Source organism: Lacerta agilis, chromosome 1 (genome assembly GCF_009819535.1).
Source record: "Lacerta agilis isolate rLacAgi1 chromosome 1, rLacAgi1.pri, whole genome shotgun sequence".
Classification (NCBI taxonomy): Eukaryota; Metazoa; Chordata; class Lepidosauria; order Squamata; family Lacertidae; genus Lacerta; species Lacerta agilis.
Window position 1 is genome coordinate 90462175 of NC_046312.1, and position 20278 is coordinate 90482452.

Consider the following 20278-nt stretch of genomic DNA (forward strand, 5'->3'; position numbering starts at 1 on the left):
CGTTGTTTATTGGCACAACAATCAAACATGGTCATTACTCAGTGCAGCACTCATTTAACACTACTGATTATTTTTATCATACATATGTCATTTGCCTTATATATTTGTGCAACAACTGAAGACTTACTGTTACCATTTTAAATTTGTAGCATCCAAGTTCCTTGTACTACATCCCTCTAACCTCTCCTTGAATATGACAGTGTCTATTTATTATCCTGGAAGCATAGGCTTTCATGCTTTCACTAGATCCTACCCTATGATGAAATTCTATTGTGACAGACTTAGAGATTATAACCAGAATAATCACCAACTTTTCTGTGCCAAAAACAAATATATTTATAACAGCCGGAGTTAGAGCTCAATTGCTTCCTTAGAAATTCTCTGTTAGCCCCATGTCCATCAGTGTCTTTCTCTGAAGGGCATGAGAGTTCTAGCAGTTAATTTACCAGCAAGTAGCAATTCTGTATTGATTTTCATTCAATCAAGCTCCTTTTTATTGCTACCAAATGACTTGGAGGAAAGAGATACTAGATGGGAAAGAGATAATAGGGTGGCAGTCACTAGAGAAGTATGTCAATGTCATATCAACATTCCTAGAAAATATATATAAATTGAGGTTCACAGTACCTTTCCTACATGACAAGTAGCGTACACATGATCACTCTGAACATATGCTGCAGCTTGCCACATGGGTCCTTTGGATTGCATAGCATGTTTCCACAGCAGCCATTGATACCTCCATAAGCATCTAGTGGTGGTAATCTATCAGAAGGAACCACATGGTAAGTTTCACCAGAAGGAGAATTCCCATGCAGACAAAGCTTGCTGTGGAGATATCCCATGTATATCGCTTTTAATCCTAGATTTTTCATTTTTAAAAGAAGAAGAAGAAGAAGAAATGAGACCTGATTAATACCATATTTATCCACACGGCTATAAGAGAGAGAACTTGCCAGACACTGCTGACTGCAGTAAATCTGAGATAACATCAACAGAATAGGACAAGTGAGAGTGATACCAAATTGCCAGACATCAGCCAGGTTTAAAAAAGAATCTGAATAATAACATTCTCTCATTAGATTTGGCTTTTAAAAAAACAACTGTTGTGATCATGTATGCTTATTAGAACCTGAAAACAGCCTGTTTTATATCATTTTGTTAAGATAATAAAGCTTTATTTCTAGCTTACATCCACAAAGTTATGATAGTTGCTTGAGAAATGGTTCCGCTATAGCCTTGACTTTAATGGATTAGGTAAGTATATGAATAACCAGACAATCAAGAGCAGGCCTGCCAGACTTGTGACCCACCAAGTTGAGCTGGGCCTACCAGCAACGTACAGTGGCACCTCGGTTTACGAACTTAATCCGTTCTGGAAGTCCGTTCTTAAACTGAAATTGTTCTGAAACCGAGGAGCACTTTCCCTAATGAGGCCTCCCGACGCCGGTGTCCTTCCACCGTTCAGATTCCGTTCTTAGACCGAGGTAAAGTTCTCAAACTGGGACACTACTTCCGGTTTTGTAGAGTTCGTAAACCGAATCGTTCATAAACAGGACTGTTCTTAAACCAAGGTACCACTGTATTGTGACCTCACGGGTAAGCAACAATACTACCCCTCCCCGAATTTTGCAGTGCTATGCAGCCAAGAACAATAAAAGAAATCAAGTTATTTCTGAGCTGTAATATGTAATTGCCACAGGGATAAGATAATATGTACATCAGTTGTCTGAATTTTTTTCACACCTCGGGCCAATTCTTTCAACCTATAACATGGGATACACTTTTTATTTTATTTTTCTGCAGTCTATTTCTCTCTTTCTTGTTGTTGTTGTTGTCGTCATATTCTTAACACAAATATCAAGTGCTGGTGTTCTGCATGTATTAGAAATTTGTGGCTGTAGGAGTACAACCAGGAATTTCAAAGTCATTCAGCTTGATCTAAAGTAAATATTTATGCCAAATTACAACAAAGTATTTACATTCAAGGCCACTTCTTGCCTGCAGAAGGAGGACACTATATTTAACACTACTCCCTCAGTCTCTCTGAAGCTGGCAAAAAAAGAAAGAAGGAATAACGCATAGAAATGACAGTTTCTCTTTGAAGTCATATTGAGATCACACATGAATGTACAGTTAAACAGTAGTTGGACTGCACCTTAACTAACCAGATACTGCAGCATTTATTTGACAAATGCAGTGCTTGGTTATTTCCTTGAAAACAGCATGGGCACTTCTTCTGTTAACTTAGCTTTTTGTTGCCAAACTTGATTTTTACTTTCTCTTTTGCCTTTGCTTTCTCATCCATTGGTATTTGGCCAGCATTTCTGGTCAAATGAATCCAGACATTGTGCAGTTCCACATCTGCATTCTTGTTTCATTCACAGTCCTGTCACATGTCCCCTTCAGCTTGCAGTAACTGTTGGCCATGATAACTACAAATTCCAATGGCTGACTACGGTGATACTGAAAAACACCAGTGGTGGTGCTTTCAAGTCTAGTTCCAATAAAAGAAAAACTAGTTTTAGTTTCTTTGCCAGGGGGAGGGGGAGGGAGCAAAATTGCTTTTTCACTGGTAGAGAAACAGAATGTATTTAGGCACTGATAAGAGAAGAACAAGTAATTGCAAATAAATGAAACATTGGGACCACATTTTTCTTATTTCTTATTCTCTCTCTCTCTCTCTCTCTCTCTCACACACACACACACACACACACACAAACATTCATAGCAACTGCTGGCTCTTTAAGATATGGGGGTTTGTAATATTCCTGTAGATAAACAGAGGGAAATATTATAGCAAATTAGAAATACTAAAAGGGAAGAAAGGAGATGGAAATAGTTTATTATGGTACTTTCCACTTGCTGCAGTGTAAGAAGACTCAACATATTTTTTGCCTCAGACATGTCACTCAATATACAGGAGATTGGACACTGAATAGCAGCCAGATCCTTTCCTACTGTGCTTACTACTGTACACAGAGGACTGAGTGAGAAGAGTCATTGTAACCATTATAATTCCAGACAAGAGGTTGATGGGACAGAGATGTTGTGATAGATCCTCCTACTCCTTCATGCTATCAGGCTGGCAAAAGCCTTGAAGTGTTTAAAATATGATGCTATGCTGACACAAAGGGCAGGACAAATCCATCAGTAGACTGCTTTTGTGTGACAGATGCCAAAATGGATTAATCCTAATCTACAAAAGTTTGGTGCTTCATGACCACCCTTTCCCCCCTAGAAGTTGGGAGCCAAGTCCTGGCAACCCAGTGCAAATCCAGGAGCCATATATAACACAACTATAGAACTACCTCCAGGGCTTCTCTATTCCCATATTGTTTTGCTAGGGATTAGCTGCCTGCTAGTCATATAATTGGGAAAGAAGAAACAGTTACAGCCAAGAGCAGAAATTATCAGTTTTAGGCTGCATTGACCATCACTGCCTGCCCCACTCCCACATAGTTACCTATTAGAGCCAACATGGTGACCTTCAGATGTTGTTGGACTACAAGTCCCATCATCCTTTACCATTGGTTATGCTGACTGGGGCTAATGGGAGCTGTAGTCCGCAATACCTGAAGAGCACTATTTTGGCTACCGTACTGTCCAGAAATGATGATAGGAAGCATCTTAGATGTGAATCCTGTTGTAGCAATAACCATTCCTCAAGTCTGTGAGGATCTAAAAACTTACACATCTACAACCCTATAGCCTCTTTTCTTTTTCCAGTATGCTCAAAACATATATGTTTGTTCAGCTGACTTTCTGATTGGTAGAGCAGCAGTGGAGACATGACTTTATTTATTTATTTTAACTATGAACAATGTAGGTTTGTTAGTTAGTTAGTTAGTTTTAATTGGAAGGAAAACAGCTTCAGAAAAGCTGATCTACATATCTCTAATGTATCAGAGTTTGGCATGTGGCTTATATCAAAGATGTGAGTTCTGTTGTCAAGGTAATGTGTTGATAATTGTACCAGCCAAACAACTGCTGATAGAATGTATTTTTTCTGATACTGTATACACTTATTTATTTAAATATTTATATACCACTGTATCATAAAAATATATCACAGTGGTTTACAACAATATAAAAAGTATATCTTTTTGTATCTTTTGTTAGTTTAAGGTTCAAGAAGTAACACCACATTGCTTGCCATCCACTCATGCTTAATGTGGTGAAAATGTTAATTATTTCATCTAATTACTATAGAGCATTCTAAATGTCAGTAGGTTGGAGGCAAACTATGCTGGATAAAAGATACATATCACTATTACCAAATATCTGAAAAATTAATAGAAATAGAATGTTCCAAAACTTGTTTGATATTGGAGCAAGCTACTTCTTGCTACCGTGTTTCTCCTAAAATAAGACATAGCCATAAAATAAGCCATAGCAGGATTTCTATGCATTTGCGAAATATAAGCCGTTCCCCGAAAATAAGCCATACCCTGAAAATAAGCCATAGTGACGCGGCACCTCCCATTAAAACAGCCTGGAGAGGCGTGGCTATGCAGCGTACAGATGTGATGCGCTTAAAATAAGACATCCCCTGAATATAAGCCATACTGTGTTTTGTTGAGGGAAAAAAATATAAGACGGTGTCTTATTTTAGGAGAAACACGGGTAGTGAAAACGGATTGCTAATAGCATTAGCACACATTAACAATATATTTAAAAATATTTTTAAAGATATAGCTGAATTATGGATTTTCAGATGTTAAATTGAAATTGACTGTACTTAAGTAGTCTTGTTTTTACCTACACTTTTAATACAGACAGCAGCAGAAGTTGTGTTTACAAGGGCCAAATTGCATTGCTTTAAATGGGCAAATGTTTCTGCTAAATGTTGACAGGATGTACAATGAGTGAGATGGGCATGCAGGTTAACATAATACTAATACTTGGACATGATGGCAATTGGATACTGGATGAAGTGCTTTTCCTTCATCTCCTACATTGTATTTCCTTTTTTGTCTTTGCCCAATTTACCTGTTAATCAGATGTACACACTGGTTCTTACTGGGTTTTTTTTTTAATGTTTTGTGTGATCTGACATTTCTTAGGACAATTTTTAAATGGGCTCCATTTGAGATAATATTAAAACACACACACACACAGAGAGAGAGAGAGAGAGAGAGAGAGATGTGTCTAAAAGTTGGAATCAGTGTAGCACTGGCAGCAAAGAATGGCTGAAAATGTCATTTCTAGTGTGAGATCTCCCCACTCCATGCCTCATAACATTTAGAAATGATCACCACATGAGATGGATGAGTTTAGATTATTGCAGCCTGAGGATGTAGAGAAGTTGCTAGAATAAGTGTGGCCGATTACCTGCCTTCTTGACCCTTTCCCATCTTGGCTTCTTCAAACTAGCCATAGGGGGTTAACTGGGTGGGTCTCAGAGTGATCAGTGCTTCATTGGAAAGGGGGAAAGTACCTTTGCCTCAAAGGAGGTGGTGGTGTACCTCCTGGAAGTCCTCCCTGGACCCAGAAGCATTAAACAACTATCACCCAGTGGCAAATATTGTGGTGGTGGTGGTGGTGGCCCATCTACAGGCATGCTTGGAGGAAGCTGATTACTTGGATCTACTGTATTCCAGTCTGGCTTCAGGCCTGGTCCTGGCACTGAAACAGCCTTGGTCACCCTTGTTGATGACATTTATGGGAGAGAGTTGGTGGGGGGAGCGCAACCCTGCATGTTTTCCTTGACATTTGCTGAAGGAATGGTGATATAAGTGAAACTTAAAAAGTTAGATCAGTTGTTGCTTGGAGAAGAAAATGCAGAGAAAAACAACAAAAGGGAAAGATACACACAGAAAGAAAAAAAATCTTAGACTGAAGTAAAACCAAAAGACAAAAATGTTGGTGGTCCTGAAGCTGAGCATTTATTTGAAGTGAGTAATTGTGAACATAGCAATGTAGTATGAACAGATAATGACAACAGGAAGCTTTGATTATTACAGAAGAGAGAGTTATTATCCTTGTTTTTTATGCAAGCCTCCCCCAAGTGCAAGTTGAATTATGGTCTGGATGAAGGGAGTATATAGTCTTAAATGTGTACTCTGGCCCATGGACTGTAATTAACAGTGGAAATTGGTCTCCTCTCTTAACCTCCTTTTGCTTGTGTGTTCCTCCCTGAGTACAGTATTACCTTTCACAGGATTACTGTGTCAGTCTTCCAGAAAGAAAACATCATTACCATCATTCATACAAATGCTAATTTAGCCTGTTAGTGCCTGTGGACTGCTGCCACTGAGATCACCCAAAATATTCAAGTGATGGAAAACACAAATAGTCCTTGGAACCAAACTTAAACTCGACATTAGCAGTTCTAATTCCACACCTATTGTTGCCCCCTCTCTTCCCCCTCCCTTGATCCCTCCTTTTTCTGTCTGTCAAACTCTTAGTGCTCAAGTGTAGGCTTTTAAATGCTGCAGGTGTGGATCCAGCATATTTGCTACTTTCTGCCTTGTTGTGATCATTGCTCATAAAGATCTGTTCATGCATATACTCTGATTTTGAAGGTGTACATTTCACCTGTCACCCCTTACTAATCCGATTCCATTCTTATCATGTATGTATACAGTAAGCATGAGAGTTATGCAGGGTTGATGTTCCCCGGGATCGTGCCTAAAGCCAAAGTCACGTATAGTGAAAAACACATTGGGAGCAAAAGGGTGGGTGGGATTGCTAAAGTCTTTTTTACTGGAAGCCCACCCCATTTCTGCCATCTTATTTCCCCCCCTAATTGCTAAGTGCATAAAGCTGAATGCACACAATTTAAATGTGCATAAGTTGCAGGCTTACTGTATTTGTATATCCCAAGGATTCCATACTCAATAACTGACAGTCATGCTCTTACAAGCCAAGCCAATCAAAGAAAAATGAACCAGAAAATGCAGGAAAAGGAGGGAGGTCAGGCTGGGGCATAAGATGCACTCCTGTAAGTATGCAGCTGTCATAAGGGATGCTGAGGTTAATCTATAAAAACAGAAAGCATATGAGGACGAAACTCCATTCTTTGGAAGCTCTGCTCCTTCATTCTGTATGCCTGAGGGGCTGCCTGTTGGTGGTAGTGGGGTAGAGGTAAGTGCCATAGGACGAGCTCTGACTCAGATTAAGTATTCACAAATACAAAATATTGATCTGTAGCAGAAAAGCAGAACATGTGGCCCGTTGTTGAATTGCAACTCCCATCATCCCTGAACATTGGTTATGTTGTCTGAGGAGAGTTGGAGTCCAACAACATCTGCAGGCCATAGGTTTCTCATGCATGATCTTTAGAATTTATCCTTGATTTCCTCTACTTCAACCTTAAAAAAATGCTCGTGTTATGAAAGGTAAGAGTTTTCGCATCCCGCTTTGTTATCTCATCTTAAACACTGCTGAGAGTCTGTCCAATGAGACACAATTGCCAGACAACAATTACTATGGAAAGTGAATAAGTGGTAAATGACTTGTATGTTAATAAGCTAAACAGATTAAAACAGCACCCTCAGTCATTTGAAATCAAAGCAAGCTACTCTGCTCAGTAGGAGTAGAATTTAACAGTTCCAGGTTAATTAATCTTCAGTTTGCTTTTAATGACAAAAATCCAAGGCACGTGTAACATGTACAATATGCATAATTCCAAAGCTTTGACAAATATATCTCATTGAAGTTTGTATTTATAGTTTGTTTGTTCCTGGCCTTTACTTGCATTGAACTAGTTTATCATATAAACAAACAAGCACTCTACAGTTTCACTTTACTGAATTGGCATTATTGACTGAACATTTGTGTGTGTGTGTGAGTGTGTGTGTTACCTACATACTATAGTCTGATCATGTAACAAAGCATTTGTGTCTCTAGGTTCACCAAGGTCTTCCTAATTATTTAGTAGTTGATCGATGTATTGAAGGCTATTCTTAATTAAATTTTGAAGAACACGAAGACAGAGCTACTGTTTCAGATTGCAAGAGGGAGGAGCCAGTTTGAGAGTCTTTTATAGACAAGGGGTAGAAGCACTTGAGAACATGGGCATAGCCAAGGGAGAGCAGGGAGGGGCAGCTGCCCCCCAATCAATAGAAATCAATAAAAACACATAGCAAACTCATATTCTGCCCCTAACAAAAGGCCTGCCCCCGCACAAAACTCCTGGCTACGCCTATGCTTGAGAAGCTTGCTTACACCTGGCCTGAACCACAGAGGTGGAAATATTGCTCCCCTTTGCTCACCTAAATGTCACCCCTGAAGCTAGGCTCTCACTTTCAGAGAACCTGTTATTTCTCCTGTTAATACTTTAATTAGGTTAATGGCATTCACCTAGAAAAGCCTCCAGGTCCTGTCTTTCATCTAAATCTGAACTCTCTGGTATCAGGATAATTGCATGCTGCTTTTCTACAAAGTTATGATCAGATTTTAGTATCCAATGTCTGAAGCTACTTGTCAGATGCCATTAGTTAATTCTGGGTAATCTGCCCCCAGCCAAATAGCTTCCTGCTAATTACCATGTATTTAGAAGACAGGGTATGTTATTGCTTAAAGTATGTATGTGTGCTGCGATGCCTATCATGAAAAAATGGCCAAGCATCAAGTGAGGTCATGAGGCTTCCATCCTTTATGAAAGGCTTTAATAATAATAATAATAATAATAATAATAATAATAATAATAATAAAGCACTATCAATGCTGCAAGCTTTCCCCTAGGCTTGAGCCTCAAGGATCTCAGCTCTTGATTCTGAAATCCATTCTATCCCAGCGCTATGTAGCTACCCATCAGTGTAGCTATAATATGTAAATAGCATTCCTGCAATGATTGTCACCACCCACCCATATTTTTGATCAGTATATTTACGCTGTTCCTGAGGCTATTCATTTAAACCAAGGCTCTTCTCCATTTTGATCCAAAGTACTGCAAGGCACAGATCCCTTCGTATCTTCTTCTGCAGCTGGAAAACTGAAGTGAAGCTCAGTTGCTACAAATTCCACATATTTTTTCAAAGTGTGCATTTAAATTTAAATGTGAATTAGCATCCCACTTAAAAACTTCAAAAACAAGATACGCAAAGGGGATTTCAAGCTTTCTTGTTACTAATTTGTGCTTTTGCATATTCATAGGATGTGACTTTGTAAGTCACTGTTTGGATATGTAAGTAAACAAGGTTTTCATTTTCAGCTGCATTGAAGCTGCTATGACATCAGCTACTACACTAATGGAAAACATATTGCTGACTGCACAGTAACAACATGTCTGGAAAACTTCTAGTGGTGGCTCACTTTTGGTCCTCCAGACATTGGTGAACTACAGCTCCTGTAGTCCCTAACCTTTGGACATGCTAACTGGGGTTGATGGGAGTTGGTGTCTAACAACATCTGGTTGGCCACAGGTTATCCCTGTTCTAGTGGTGGGGGGCACTGAAGGCCCATGGACTCTCCTCATGCAACCTCCACATCTCCTTTTTGTCCTGCCCCCTTGCAGTCTATAGCAGAGCTTTCCAAACTTTTCATGTTGTGACACAGTTTTTAGACATGCATCATTTTGTGACACAGCAATTCAGCTTTACTAGCAAACCAGCAGCTAAACTAACCCATTATAAGAGCATTCATGTGACACACCTACATACTGCAGCTGACACACTAATATATCGCGGCACACAATTTGGAAAGCTCTGGTCTAAAGCCTGGCCTAGCTGATTCAAGTGCTAAGGTACCAACTTACAGGGACTGTGATATCCTCAGCCAGGTTTTTTTTTTATATAAGAATTTATTGGTTTTACAACAAACAACAAACAAATACAACACCCACATTAACCCAACACCAACTGAAAGTAAACAAATACACAAACACCAATAATTCTTCTTCTTATGCTGTAAAAAAAAAAAAAAAATTCTTGGTCGAATCTTGGTACAGACTTCCCCTGCCTTTTCACCTTCGGTTCCAATCCCAATTATTACTTTAATAACATCTTATGCCATCATAATCTTAAAAAATCAAAAATCTAAAAGTTAAAATCTAAAGCTTCTTTCTAACAAATCTTGTTTCATAATAAACAATATTTTCCCATTCTTAACTTAACATAAATCAAATCATGTTATAGCTTCATGTTAATTCGTCACAAGATTCTAGTTCTTATCCACTTATTTTCAACATAAATCGTAACAAATATCTTCATTAACTATAACTGCTGTTAATAATAGAAATTTAAAATACCTCTTTTCTTTCTCTAAAACTTAAAGTCTTGACACACCAGTTTCAGGTTATCATAATACATCCCTTTTCCTTTATACCTTAATACTGTTCACCCTATCCCCCTTCTGTCCATTTTCTTTGGTCGTCCTGCTCCAGAGCTGCTCCTCAAAGTGTCCTTTTTCTTTACATGTCCACAGATCCAGACTGAGTCCACAGTAATCCTTGCATAGAACGTCAGGGTGCGCACCTTTTCTCCCAGCCTCTCCGGTTCATCATCACATTCTTCTTTTATTTCTAAACATAAACATAAAGTTCTCACCTTCACTCCCAAGCTCTCACCTCGGGAGTTAGATATAACAATTTTCTCCGTCCTGGGTCTGCCACCCCCAAAGGACGATCCATTACTCCGGAGTCGCCATATCTTTTCATCCTGTTGTTCAATCAGCCCCTTCAGTTCAATGCCAAGGTTCTTCTCCAATACAGCCATTTCCTGTACAGTCTCCTCTGTGGGATATAACTTTTCTGACATATGACAGTTCAATATTTCCAATTTTCGGTTGAGCAGTTCCAGTCTCAGTAAAATAATCCTTTCTCCATGGGTCATTTCACAGTTCGTAGCCAAGTTAAAAACAAAGCCAAGCATGGCAGAAGCGGGCATAGGTGTCAGATTGCAGTTTCGGTTCTCAGACTTCTCCATCTTAAACCAGTAACTTTCCATTCAGTCAAAGTCCTTCACGGCCATTTTCCCTGAATCCAGGGCGCAAGAACCAAAAATTTTTAAAAAGAGATACTGTCCACCAGTTTATTCCCCGAAGGGAAATCCAAAAGTCTCACTTATCGAATTTTGAATACTTTGTAGCCATCGCAGTAACAGCAGTCTCTTAAGCTAGTTATTTTCTATCCCCCGGGGGGGAAAAGGCAGGCTCCCTTTCCAAGTGTCTCCCAGGTCGTCATGAAAGCGCAAAAACAAATCAAATCCAATACTCACGACACCGGGATTCTTTCGCTCGAACTTTGACAGGTAGAACATTAACGCTCATCGCGGGGGCAACCGCCGCTCCACGTCCCGGTTGGGGCATGTCCCCTGAAGCCCGGCTCCGTTTTCCCTTCACCCCCACTCCCCCTTTACAGGGGGAGCGAGGGAAGGGTACGGAGCCACAGTGGGCATAGCCGGGGAGCCCAGGGTGCGGGACGCTCTTCCCGCACCCCATCGGAGCCCCGCTTTGCGGTAGCGGGGCTCCAACCCCCGGGACGGACTGGGTCGCCTCGCAGCCGAGGCAACCCACGACCGCTCCGCAATGGCGTCGCCGCCGGAAGTCCATCCTCAGCCAGGTTTTATTTCTAAGTGTTTTTTTATAAACAGAAAAAGAAAAGGAAAACCAAGAAGGACAAGGGACAAGGAGAGGAGAGGGAGGGAAAATTTCATTGCACAGCCAGAAGTCATTGTGCTAACATCACTACTTGCTGCATAGCAGGCATGTCCAACATCTACCGGTTAATTGTGGGCCAATCACCCCCCCCCCAAAAAAAAAGCTCAACAAGTTTGGTGATTCCCCCCTAAAAAAAGCTTGACAACTTTGGTCTTACCCTACTAAAGAAAGCTCAACAACTCTTGTGCATGACAATGGGACTACTGTACTCATATGCTTTTGGTGGATATCACATCAAAATTCAAAAATATAGAAAGCTGTATATCATTTATAAACAAATGAATCATACACTGAAGACCATACAGCAAAGATACAGTATTGACAATTATAACAGTTAAACAGCCTACTTTACAGGAGGTTGCATAACATATTTGTTTTCTGAGTCCAGCCCACCCTCACCTTCTTATCTGGGAAAGCATCAGGTTTGGCCAATTCTGTAGGATAAATTTGATGTGAGTTTTTCCATAGTTGCTTAATTCCACATCCTCAAGAACCAAGCAGCTATTATTGGATTTATTTCAGTCTACTGAGCACACTTACTGACATAACAAAATATAAAAAACAAAAATACTTAAAAATGCTTATTTGTGTGTGTGTGGGGGGGAAGGTTTGTGTGATATGAGCCTTTCTGTGACCTGGTCCAAAAGTCTTTTCTCCAAGCAATGTTTACGGTATTTTTGTTTATTTCTTTATAATATACTTTATATGTCTCCCTATAACCAAAGTTTTCTAGGCAGTTTGTCATATGTGTGTCATACATGTGGAGGAAAACCTTAAACACGTTGCAGAGTTCAGCAGAGTTCCCAAAAATAGACCAGAGGCAATAGTACTTTGTTCAGCAGAGCTTTACTTGTGATGAAGGCAAATATAGCATAATGGTTATCAAATCCAATACAATCAGGATTGGCTCGGTCCATACAAAATCCAGTTGCAGCATTTATAAACTTAACTCATAATAAGACTAAACCTTAGCACTAAAGCATCCTATATACAGAAACACCACACCAGAAGGAAGAGAGATAGAAAGAAAAGTAAGACCCAGGCTCCTTTTGGCCTATATTTATAGTCAGCATGACTCTGCAGAATAGAGATAAGAGAACTACAGTAGTTCAAAGCAGCTTCCCAGAAGGTTAACCCAAACAATCATTAACCCTTCTGCTTCTGCTTCTCTCACACAGAGAAGCTTTTAGTAGCTTCTAGAATTAATCAGAATAGGAAAGAATAGGAAAGATCTTTACACATGAGATCAATACTTTCTGCACTAAGAAATGCAAACTGACACAGTTTTCATGAATCAAAGCAAACAAAATTACAACAAAACACAAAAAATGCAATCAGTGCAATATTCTCCTAAAATTGTAAATCACTTTTAAATAATAATTAAACATAAATACTGGGTATTTCAAATTTCTGTCTCCAGATAAACAGGATTGTACCAGCTAGCATTTTAATTGAATGCAGTATGGATTGAGGTTCTGTGCATAATGCATAGGTATTGGCCAGTGCCTATGACATTACTGTTAATAAGCAACTGCCCAGTAAACGTCAGCAGCATCTGGAAGCTTTTAAAATTGTTATTTTTGGTTTGCAGCATCAAGTTTATCAACAATCAGTTATCAGTTCAACAGCATACACATACACACACACGTCAGATTACTCACTCCATGAGCACAAGAGGCTAAATGTGAGTGGGGCAAGGCATCAGCCCTAATGTGCAGGGGCACCAGCAGATGCCCTAGTATGGTAGATAGTGACGCCTCTCTATGTACCATACTAGGGCATCTGCTGGGGCCCATGCGCATTAAGGCTGATGCCTTGCCCCACTCACATTTAGCCTCTTGTGCTCATGGACAGAGTAATCTGATGACAGCGACAGCCCATTACAGTGCAGCCACTGGGAAAGCCTACTTGTAAATGTGAGATTGACAGCTGCCCCACCCCACCCCACCCCACCCCGTGACTGGCTTCTACCCTGTAATGTTGCTGCAGTTGGATACCGCAGCTATGGGTAAGCCTGCTTATGGGCAAACATGAGGGAGGTTGGCAGCTACAGGGACATATCGGGGGGAGGGAGTTAGGTTGGCTCTGGGTGGGCTACCTAGGGCAGCTTCTCTGGGGCCTTCCAAAGGCCAGAGGCAAGCCTGACTCAACGTATATTTATGGACCTTTTTGGGGGGGAAATATTAGGATCAAATGCTATCTGAGTCAAGGATTTGTTGTGTGATCTTGGACAAACCAGTTAATCTATGCTATATATTGGGAATTATAATAAACTATGTCACAAGATTCTTTTGAAAGTTAATGATTGCACACTTAAAGAAACATTATACATAATGGCAACAACTGAGGAAAGGAACAAAATTCTCAAGTAAATGATATGATAAGACTAAGTAGAGACCTTTAGTAGGAGGGCCACCTGGATTGACACACCTGGATCAGAAAAGAAGCAGGCCCAGTGTCGTGACACTTGTGTGTGATTGCATCTTCACATTTCTGTGCTTCTGAAGGCACATTATTTATCCCATGTTTTATCCCTACAGTGAAGATGTCTGCAAACGAGGGTTTACTGTCATCATTGATATGAGGGGGTCTAAGTGGGACCTGATCAAGCCCCTATTGAAGACTCTTCAGGAGGCCTTCCCTGCAGAAATTCATGTTGCCCTGATAATCAAGCCTGATAACTTCTGGCAGAAGCAGAAGACAAATTTTGGAAGTTCTAAATTTATCTTTGAGGTAAGATTGAGAGCCTTCTGTAATGTCTGAAGAGTTTCAAATTGAGTAAAGATCACACATATCTAATCAATTCAGTCTATATTGATTCATTGAAAAATTCACAGTCAGTGTTCAGTGTCAACTTTAAAAAAGATACTGCCCTCAAGTTAAGAGGGGAGGGATGTTCATGCTACAATAGTTGCTGCTCCTGCAAAATAATCTGCTCCTTAGTTGGCTTTTTTGACAATTGAACAACCCTAACAATAGTAAGATTTACTTTTGTATTTTCCCTTGTGGGTGCAGTCAGTCACAAGTTGTAGGTTGACACTTGATTGACTAACGCAGATTCAGGAGCTTGCTGTCAACGAAAGAGATGACCCAACAAACCTCCTTGTCATTAATTCAGGAGTTCTTTTGCAAATTAGTTTTCTCCTGAAAAGATTGAATGAGCAGGCTGTGATTTTGATTGGTTGCATCTACAAGAGAGAAATATGACAGCTGATAGGCTGTTACCTTGCTTTGTACATCCCTTCTCCCTTCCTGATGAAGTTTGATAATGTATTCCTATTCATCTCTAGTTCTCCTGAGAGAACCTATCTGAATAATAAATGCATCTTCAGAGTGCTTTAAACAAAAAGGCCTCCTGTCACATCTTTGTGCCAAAAAGGCCGATTGTGACAGGAAAGAATATTTTTGAAGTGGATTTTAAAACCAAGTGGGGAATCTTTGACCTGCATTGACATATTTTATGCTAAATGTAATAATCACCTTAAAACTTTAAAGGGTTACTGTTCAAGATGAGAGACCATAAAAGCTTGAGGTGCGTTTTTGAAAGGTCTACTGTCTTAATATGTATCTGACTGTCTCTGTAATTGTAAATACAATACAATGGAGCATTAACCTGGTTCCTATGTCGTGGAGTACACCATGGCTAATTATTTACCATAGACACACATTTCTGAGCTGTTTGCCTCCTTCTAAATCAGCGGAGAAAATAAGCCACCAACCTGGCTCAGGGTTCCATCCAAACTAGGTGTCATAGTTTATTCCACTCTCAAGAAACCATGCTCATTAAACCAAGAACAAAACTTGGCTACAGATGGTGATCTGTTGGAAGTGAAAGAAGCCATGATTTCTGGTCTGAGCATGATATGTTTCTCCTTCATCCTAGCAGAAAGGGGACAAACAGCCAATAAATGTATACCTTAGTGGTTTACCATGATGTTTGAACAGGGTCACTATCTTATGTGCATGTTAAAGTGTCACACCCACCCACACCCTGGTGATCTCATAAGGTGGAAAATGAATATGTCATGACTCTGGTGTGAGGGTGTCTGTTTCCTCACTTAGCCAACAGGTTGAAAGTGGACCTGAGAAAATGTGGGAAGGGAACTATGCTACTCAGCCATGCACTGTAGTTCACTTCCCACTTCCTTTCATTTCTTTGCCAGCTATCTGTCTGGATGGTGGTTGTCCAGGTCCTTGTTGTGGGCTTCCTGAAGATCACTGTGAGAACAGAATGCTGGACTGGATAAGCCTTTTGTTTGATACAGTCATGCTCATCTTATGTTTTTTGGGGGTGTGCATGTGTGTTGTTTTTTTATCATGGTCTCTCCCCAAAACTGCCCCTTAGTGCTACATGGCTTGGATTTTAAAGTGCATTTCTGTTCTTTGCTTGTACTTTAAAATCAAAGAGGCACAGTTTTGCTGAGACACTGATAGCAGCCCAGGCATTCAGCATAGGCTCAATCCAGAGCTGGTGAGTGAGTGGAGAGCCAAAGTGTTTTTTGCCCACACCTAAGGTTAGGGGTTGTAGTGCCCCTAAACCTCTGCCCAAAGCCCAGCCCTAAGAGCACCATTGACTGCTGCTACAAAAATGTCTATAAAATTAGTATTATGCTGCACAGAAGCAATGTTTAAAGTTTATAGATATCACATCTTATTCTTAAGAGTTATCAACTAGTTTGTCAATCAAGTTTGAACTTTTCTTGTCCATGTGAAAGTCACCATATTTACAAGCTGGAATTGGTGTAGGTGCAGGGGAGACTCCTCTTGGGGCAAGAAAGCCTACCTCCTTTTAATGATTTCAACCTTTTAAAAAGCATCAAATTATAATATACATCAGTTTAAGCATCCTACAATATGAGCTTGTACAGATATATTGTATAATTTCCAATTGCTCTAATACATCATCTACTTATTTGGCAATGGGTGTCAGTAAAGGTCAGTGGTGCAGACCTGAAAATTCTAGCAAAGTGCAATATCTGTGATCAGAGTTGGGAGATAGAATTATTATTTTCTGAAGTAGTGATGTGAAGTGAATCACCTAGTCTAACTCTTGGAAATGCCCCAACTGCACAGTTTGCTTTTATATATTCCATGTTCTCATTGCAATGGAATCAGAGGCCTACAGTAAGGCTCCCAAAGTGGTGCATTCTGTTCTGGCCTTTATAAGTAGCCTCCCTGCAGTGCTTTCACTTCTGTAGTAAGAGCTAGGTGATTAAAAAAAACAAAAACGCCTCTGTTCTTCTTTGCAAATTGTCATTCAATGCCTACTAATTAAAAAAGAAATACATGTACATAAAACAACAAGAGAAAAAGGCAGGTAAAACTGCAACCAAATTACAATGCACAATAATTCAATACTGATATGAAATTTCACTGAAAACCAGGAAAAATAACCAGGACCTGCTGCTGAAAGCTTAGTAGCATCATTGCCAGTTGTATCAGAATGATGGTGCTCAGACTGAGTTATTGCCAGGTGTGCCTCAGGTTGCCAGTTCTGGAACTTTTGTCGGCTGAAGACTTAATAAGCACATGTCACAATTCTGTATGCTTTGGTGGATAGCAGGGAGAAATAAACTGTACAAATGGGAATTTCAAAAGACAATATTTTTTAAATTGTGAGGCTTTTTTTTTAAAAAAAAACAACAAGTACAGTATAGTGAGTTTAGAAGGAATGGTGAGGTATAGTTAATGTAGCATTTTGGGTAGGGATATCTGTTTGCACACTGTCCAGGAATCATTGCAAAAGAACCTGGAAAGTCATCAAACAGTGTTATAGGATACATGGCCAGGCCCTTACCTTCATTTCCAAAACTAATAATGTAAATGACCATCTATTCCAGGATTTCCTGCTTTTTTATTCCAAGTTAATTTTTACTGCCACAAATTCATTTGTGTCCTCACCCAACAAAGACCACATAAATTACAGTGGTACTGTTTATTGAGTGATAGTCAGTTTCTCCCAGGGCATCGTGCTAGATTTAAAGCATGGCACACTTCAATGCAAACACTTCCTTAGCCATAAACTTACTGGGTGGCCATCTGCAACAAATTCTTATCTCATGGCCTAACTTATCTGTTTTTTGTTGTTGTTGTTCAGTCGTTCAGTCGTGTCCGACTCTTCGTGACCCCATGGACCAGAGCACGCCAGGCACGCCTATCATTCACTGCCTCCCGCAGTTTGGCCAAACTCATGTTAGTAGCTTCGAGAATACTGTCCAACCATCTCATCCTTTGTCGTCCCCTTCTCCTTGTGCCCTCCATCTTTCCCAACATCAGGGTCTTTTCCAGGGAGTCTTCTCTTCTCATGAGGTGGCCAAAGTACTGGAGCCTCAACTTCAGGATCTGTCCTTCTAGTGAGCACTCAGGGCCGATTTCCTTGAGAATGGATAGGTTTGATCTTCTTGCAGTCCATGGGACTCTCAAGAGTCTCCTCCAGCACCATAATTCAAAAGCATCAATTCTTCGGCGATCAGCCTTCTTTATGGTCCAGCTCTCACTTCCGTACATTACTACTGGGAAAACCATAGCTTTAACTATACGGACCTTTGTTGGCAAGGTGATGTCTTTGCTTTTTAAGATGCTGTCTAGGTTTGTCATTGCTTTTCTCCCAAGAAGCAGGCGTCTTCTAATTTCGTGACTGCTGTCACCATCTGCAGTGATCATGGAACCCAAGAAAGTGAAATCTCTCACTGCCTCCATTTCTTCCCCTTCTATTTGCCAGGAGGTGATGGGACCAGTGGCCATGATCTTAGTTTTTTTGATGTTGAGCTTCAGACCATATTTTGCGCTTTCCTCTTTCACCCTCATTAAAAGGTTCTTCAATTCCTCCTCACTTTCTGCCATCAAGGTTGTATCATCAGCATATCTGAGGTTGTTGATATTTTTTCCGGCAATCTTAATTCCGGTTTGGGATTCATCCAGCCCAGCCTTTCGCATGATGAATTCTGCATATAAGTTAAATAAGCAGGGAGACAATATACAGCCTTGTCGTACTCCTTTCCCAATTTTGAACCAATCAGTTATTCCATATCCTGTTCTAACTGTAGCTTCTTGTCCCAAATAGAGATTTCTCAGGAGACAGATGAGGTGATCCGGCACTCCCATTTCTTTAAGAACTTTCAATAGTTTGCTGTGGTCGACACAGTCAAATGCTTTTGCGTAGTCAATGAAGCAGAAGTAGATGTTTTTCCGGAACTCTCTAGCTTTCTCCATAATCCAGCGCATGTTTGCAATTTGGTCTCTGGTTCCTCTGCCCCTTCGAAATCCAGCTTGCACTTCTGGGAGTTCTCGGTCCACGTACTGCTTAAGCCTGCCTTGTAGAATTTTAAGCATAACCTTGCTAGCGTGTGAAATGAGTGCAATTGTGCGGTAGTTAGAGCATTCTTTGGCACTGCCCTTCTTTGGGATTGGGATGTAAACTGATCTTCTCCAATCCTCTGGCCACTGCTGAGTTTTCCAAACTTGTTGGCATATTGAGTGTAGCACCTTAACAGCATCATCTTTTAGGATTTTAAATAGTTCAGCTGGAATATCATCACTTCCACTGGCCTTGTTGTTAGCAAGGCTTTCTAAGGCCCATTTGACTTCACTCTCCAGGATGTCTGGCTCAAGGTCAGCAACCACACTACCTGGGGTGTATGAGACCTCTATATCTTTCTGGTATAGTTCCTCTGTGTATTCTTGCCACCTCTTCTTGATGTCTTCTGCTTCTGTTAGGTCCTTTCCACTTTTGTCCTTAATTGTGGTAATCTTTGTACGAAATGTTCCTTTCATATCTCCAATTTTCTTGAACAGATCTCTGGTTTTTCCCATTCTGTTATTTTCCTCTATTTCTTTGCATTGCTCGTTTAGAAAGGCCCTCTTGTCTCTCCTTGCTATTCTTTGGAAATCTGCATTCAATTTCCTGTATCTTTCACTATCTCCCTCGCATTTTGCTTGCCTTCTCTCCCCCGCTATTTTTAAGGCCTCATTGGACAGCCACTTTGCTTTCTTGCATTTCTTTTTCATTGGGATGGTTTTCGTTGCTGCCTCCTGTATAATGTTACGAGCCTCCATCCACAGTTCTTCAGGCACTCTATCCACCAAATCTAAGTCCTTAAACCTGTTTTTCACTTCAACTGTGTATTCATAAGGAATTTGATTTAGATTGTATCTTACTGGCCCAGTGGTTTTTCCTACTTTCTTCAGTTTAAGCTGGAATTTTGCTATAAGAAGCTGATGATCAGAGCCACAGTCAGCTCCAGGTCTTGTTTTTGCTGAGTGTATAGAGCTTCTCCATCTTTGGCTGCAGAGAATATAATCAATCTGATTTCGATGTCGCCCATCTGGTGATGTCCATGTGTAGAGTCGTCTCTTGTGTTGTTGGAAAAGAGTGTTTGTGATGACCAGCTTGTTCTCCTGACAGAACTCTATTAGCCTTTGCCCTGCTTCATTTTGAACTCCAAGGCCAAACTTGCCAGTTGTTCCTTTTATCTCTTGACTCCCTACTTTAGCATTCCAATCCCCTATAATGAGAAGAACATCCTTCTTTGGTGTCATTTCTATAAGGTGTTGTAAGTCTTCATAGAATTGGTCAATTTCAGTTTCTTCAGCACTGGAAGTTGGTGCATAAACTTGGATTACTGTGATGTTAAAAGGACTGCCTTGGATTTGTATCGAGATCAATCTATCATTTTTG

The 20278-nt window shown here is 40.3% G+C and overlaps 1 protein-coding gene across 13 annotated transcripts in view; it reads left to right on the top strand.

The window, feature by feature from the left end:
- Positions 1–20278, top strand: part of KALRN (kalirin RhoGEF kinase) — a 494138-nt gene that overhangs the window by 226974 nt on the left and 246886 nt on the right. For all 13 annotated transcript variants that reach the window (XR_004427468.1, XM_033162965.1, XM_033162941.1 and 10 more), the window contains one exon: positions 14142–14334. Coding sequence is in view for 12 of the 13 variants with exons in the window: in XM_033162965.1 (XP_033018856.1) it covers positions 14142–14334 (193 nt within the window). In the remaining variant the exon portion in view is untranslated. The remainder of the gene's footprint in view (positions 1–14141; positions 14335–20278) is intronic.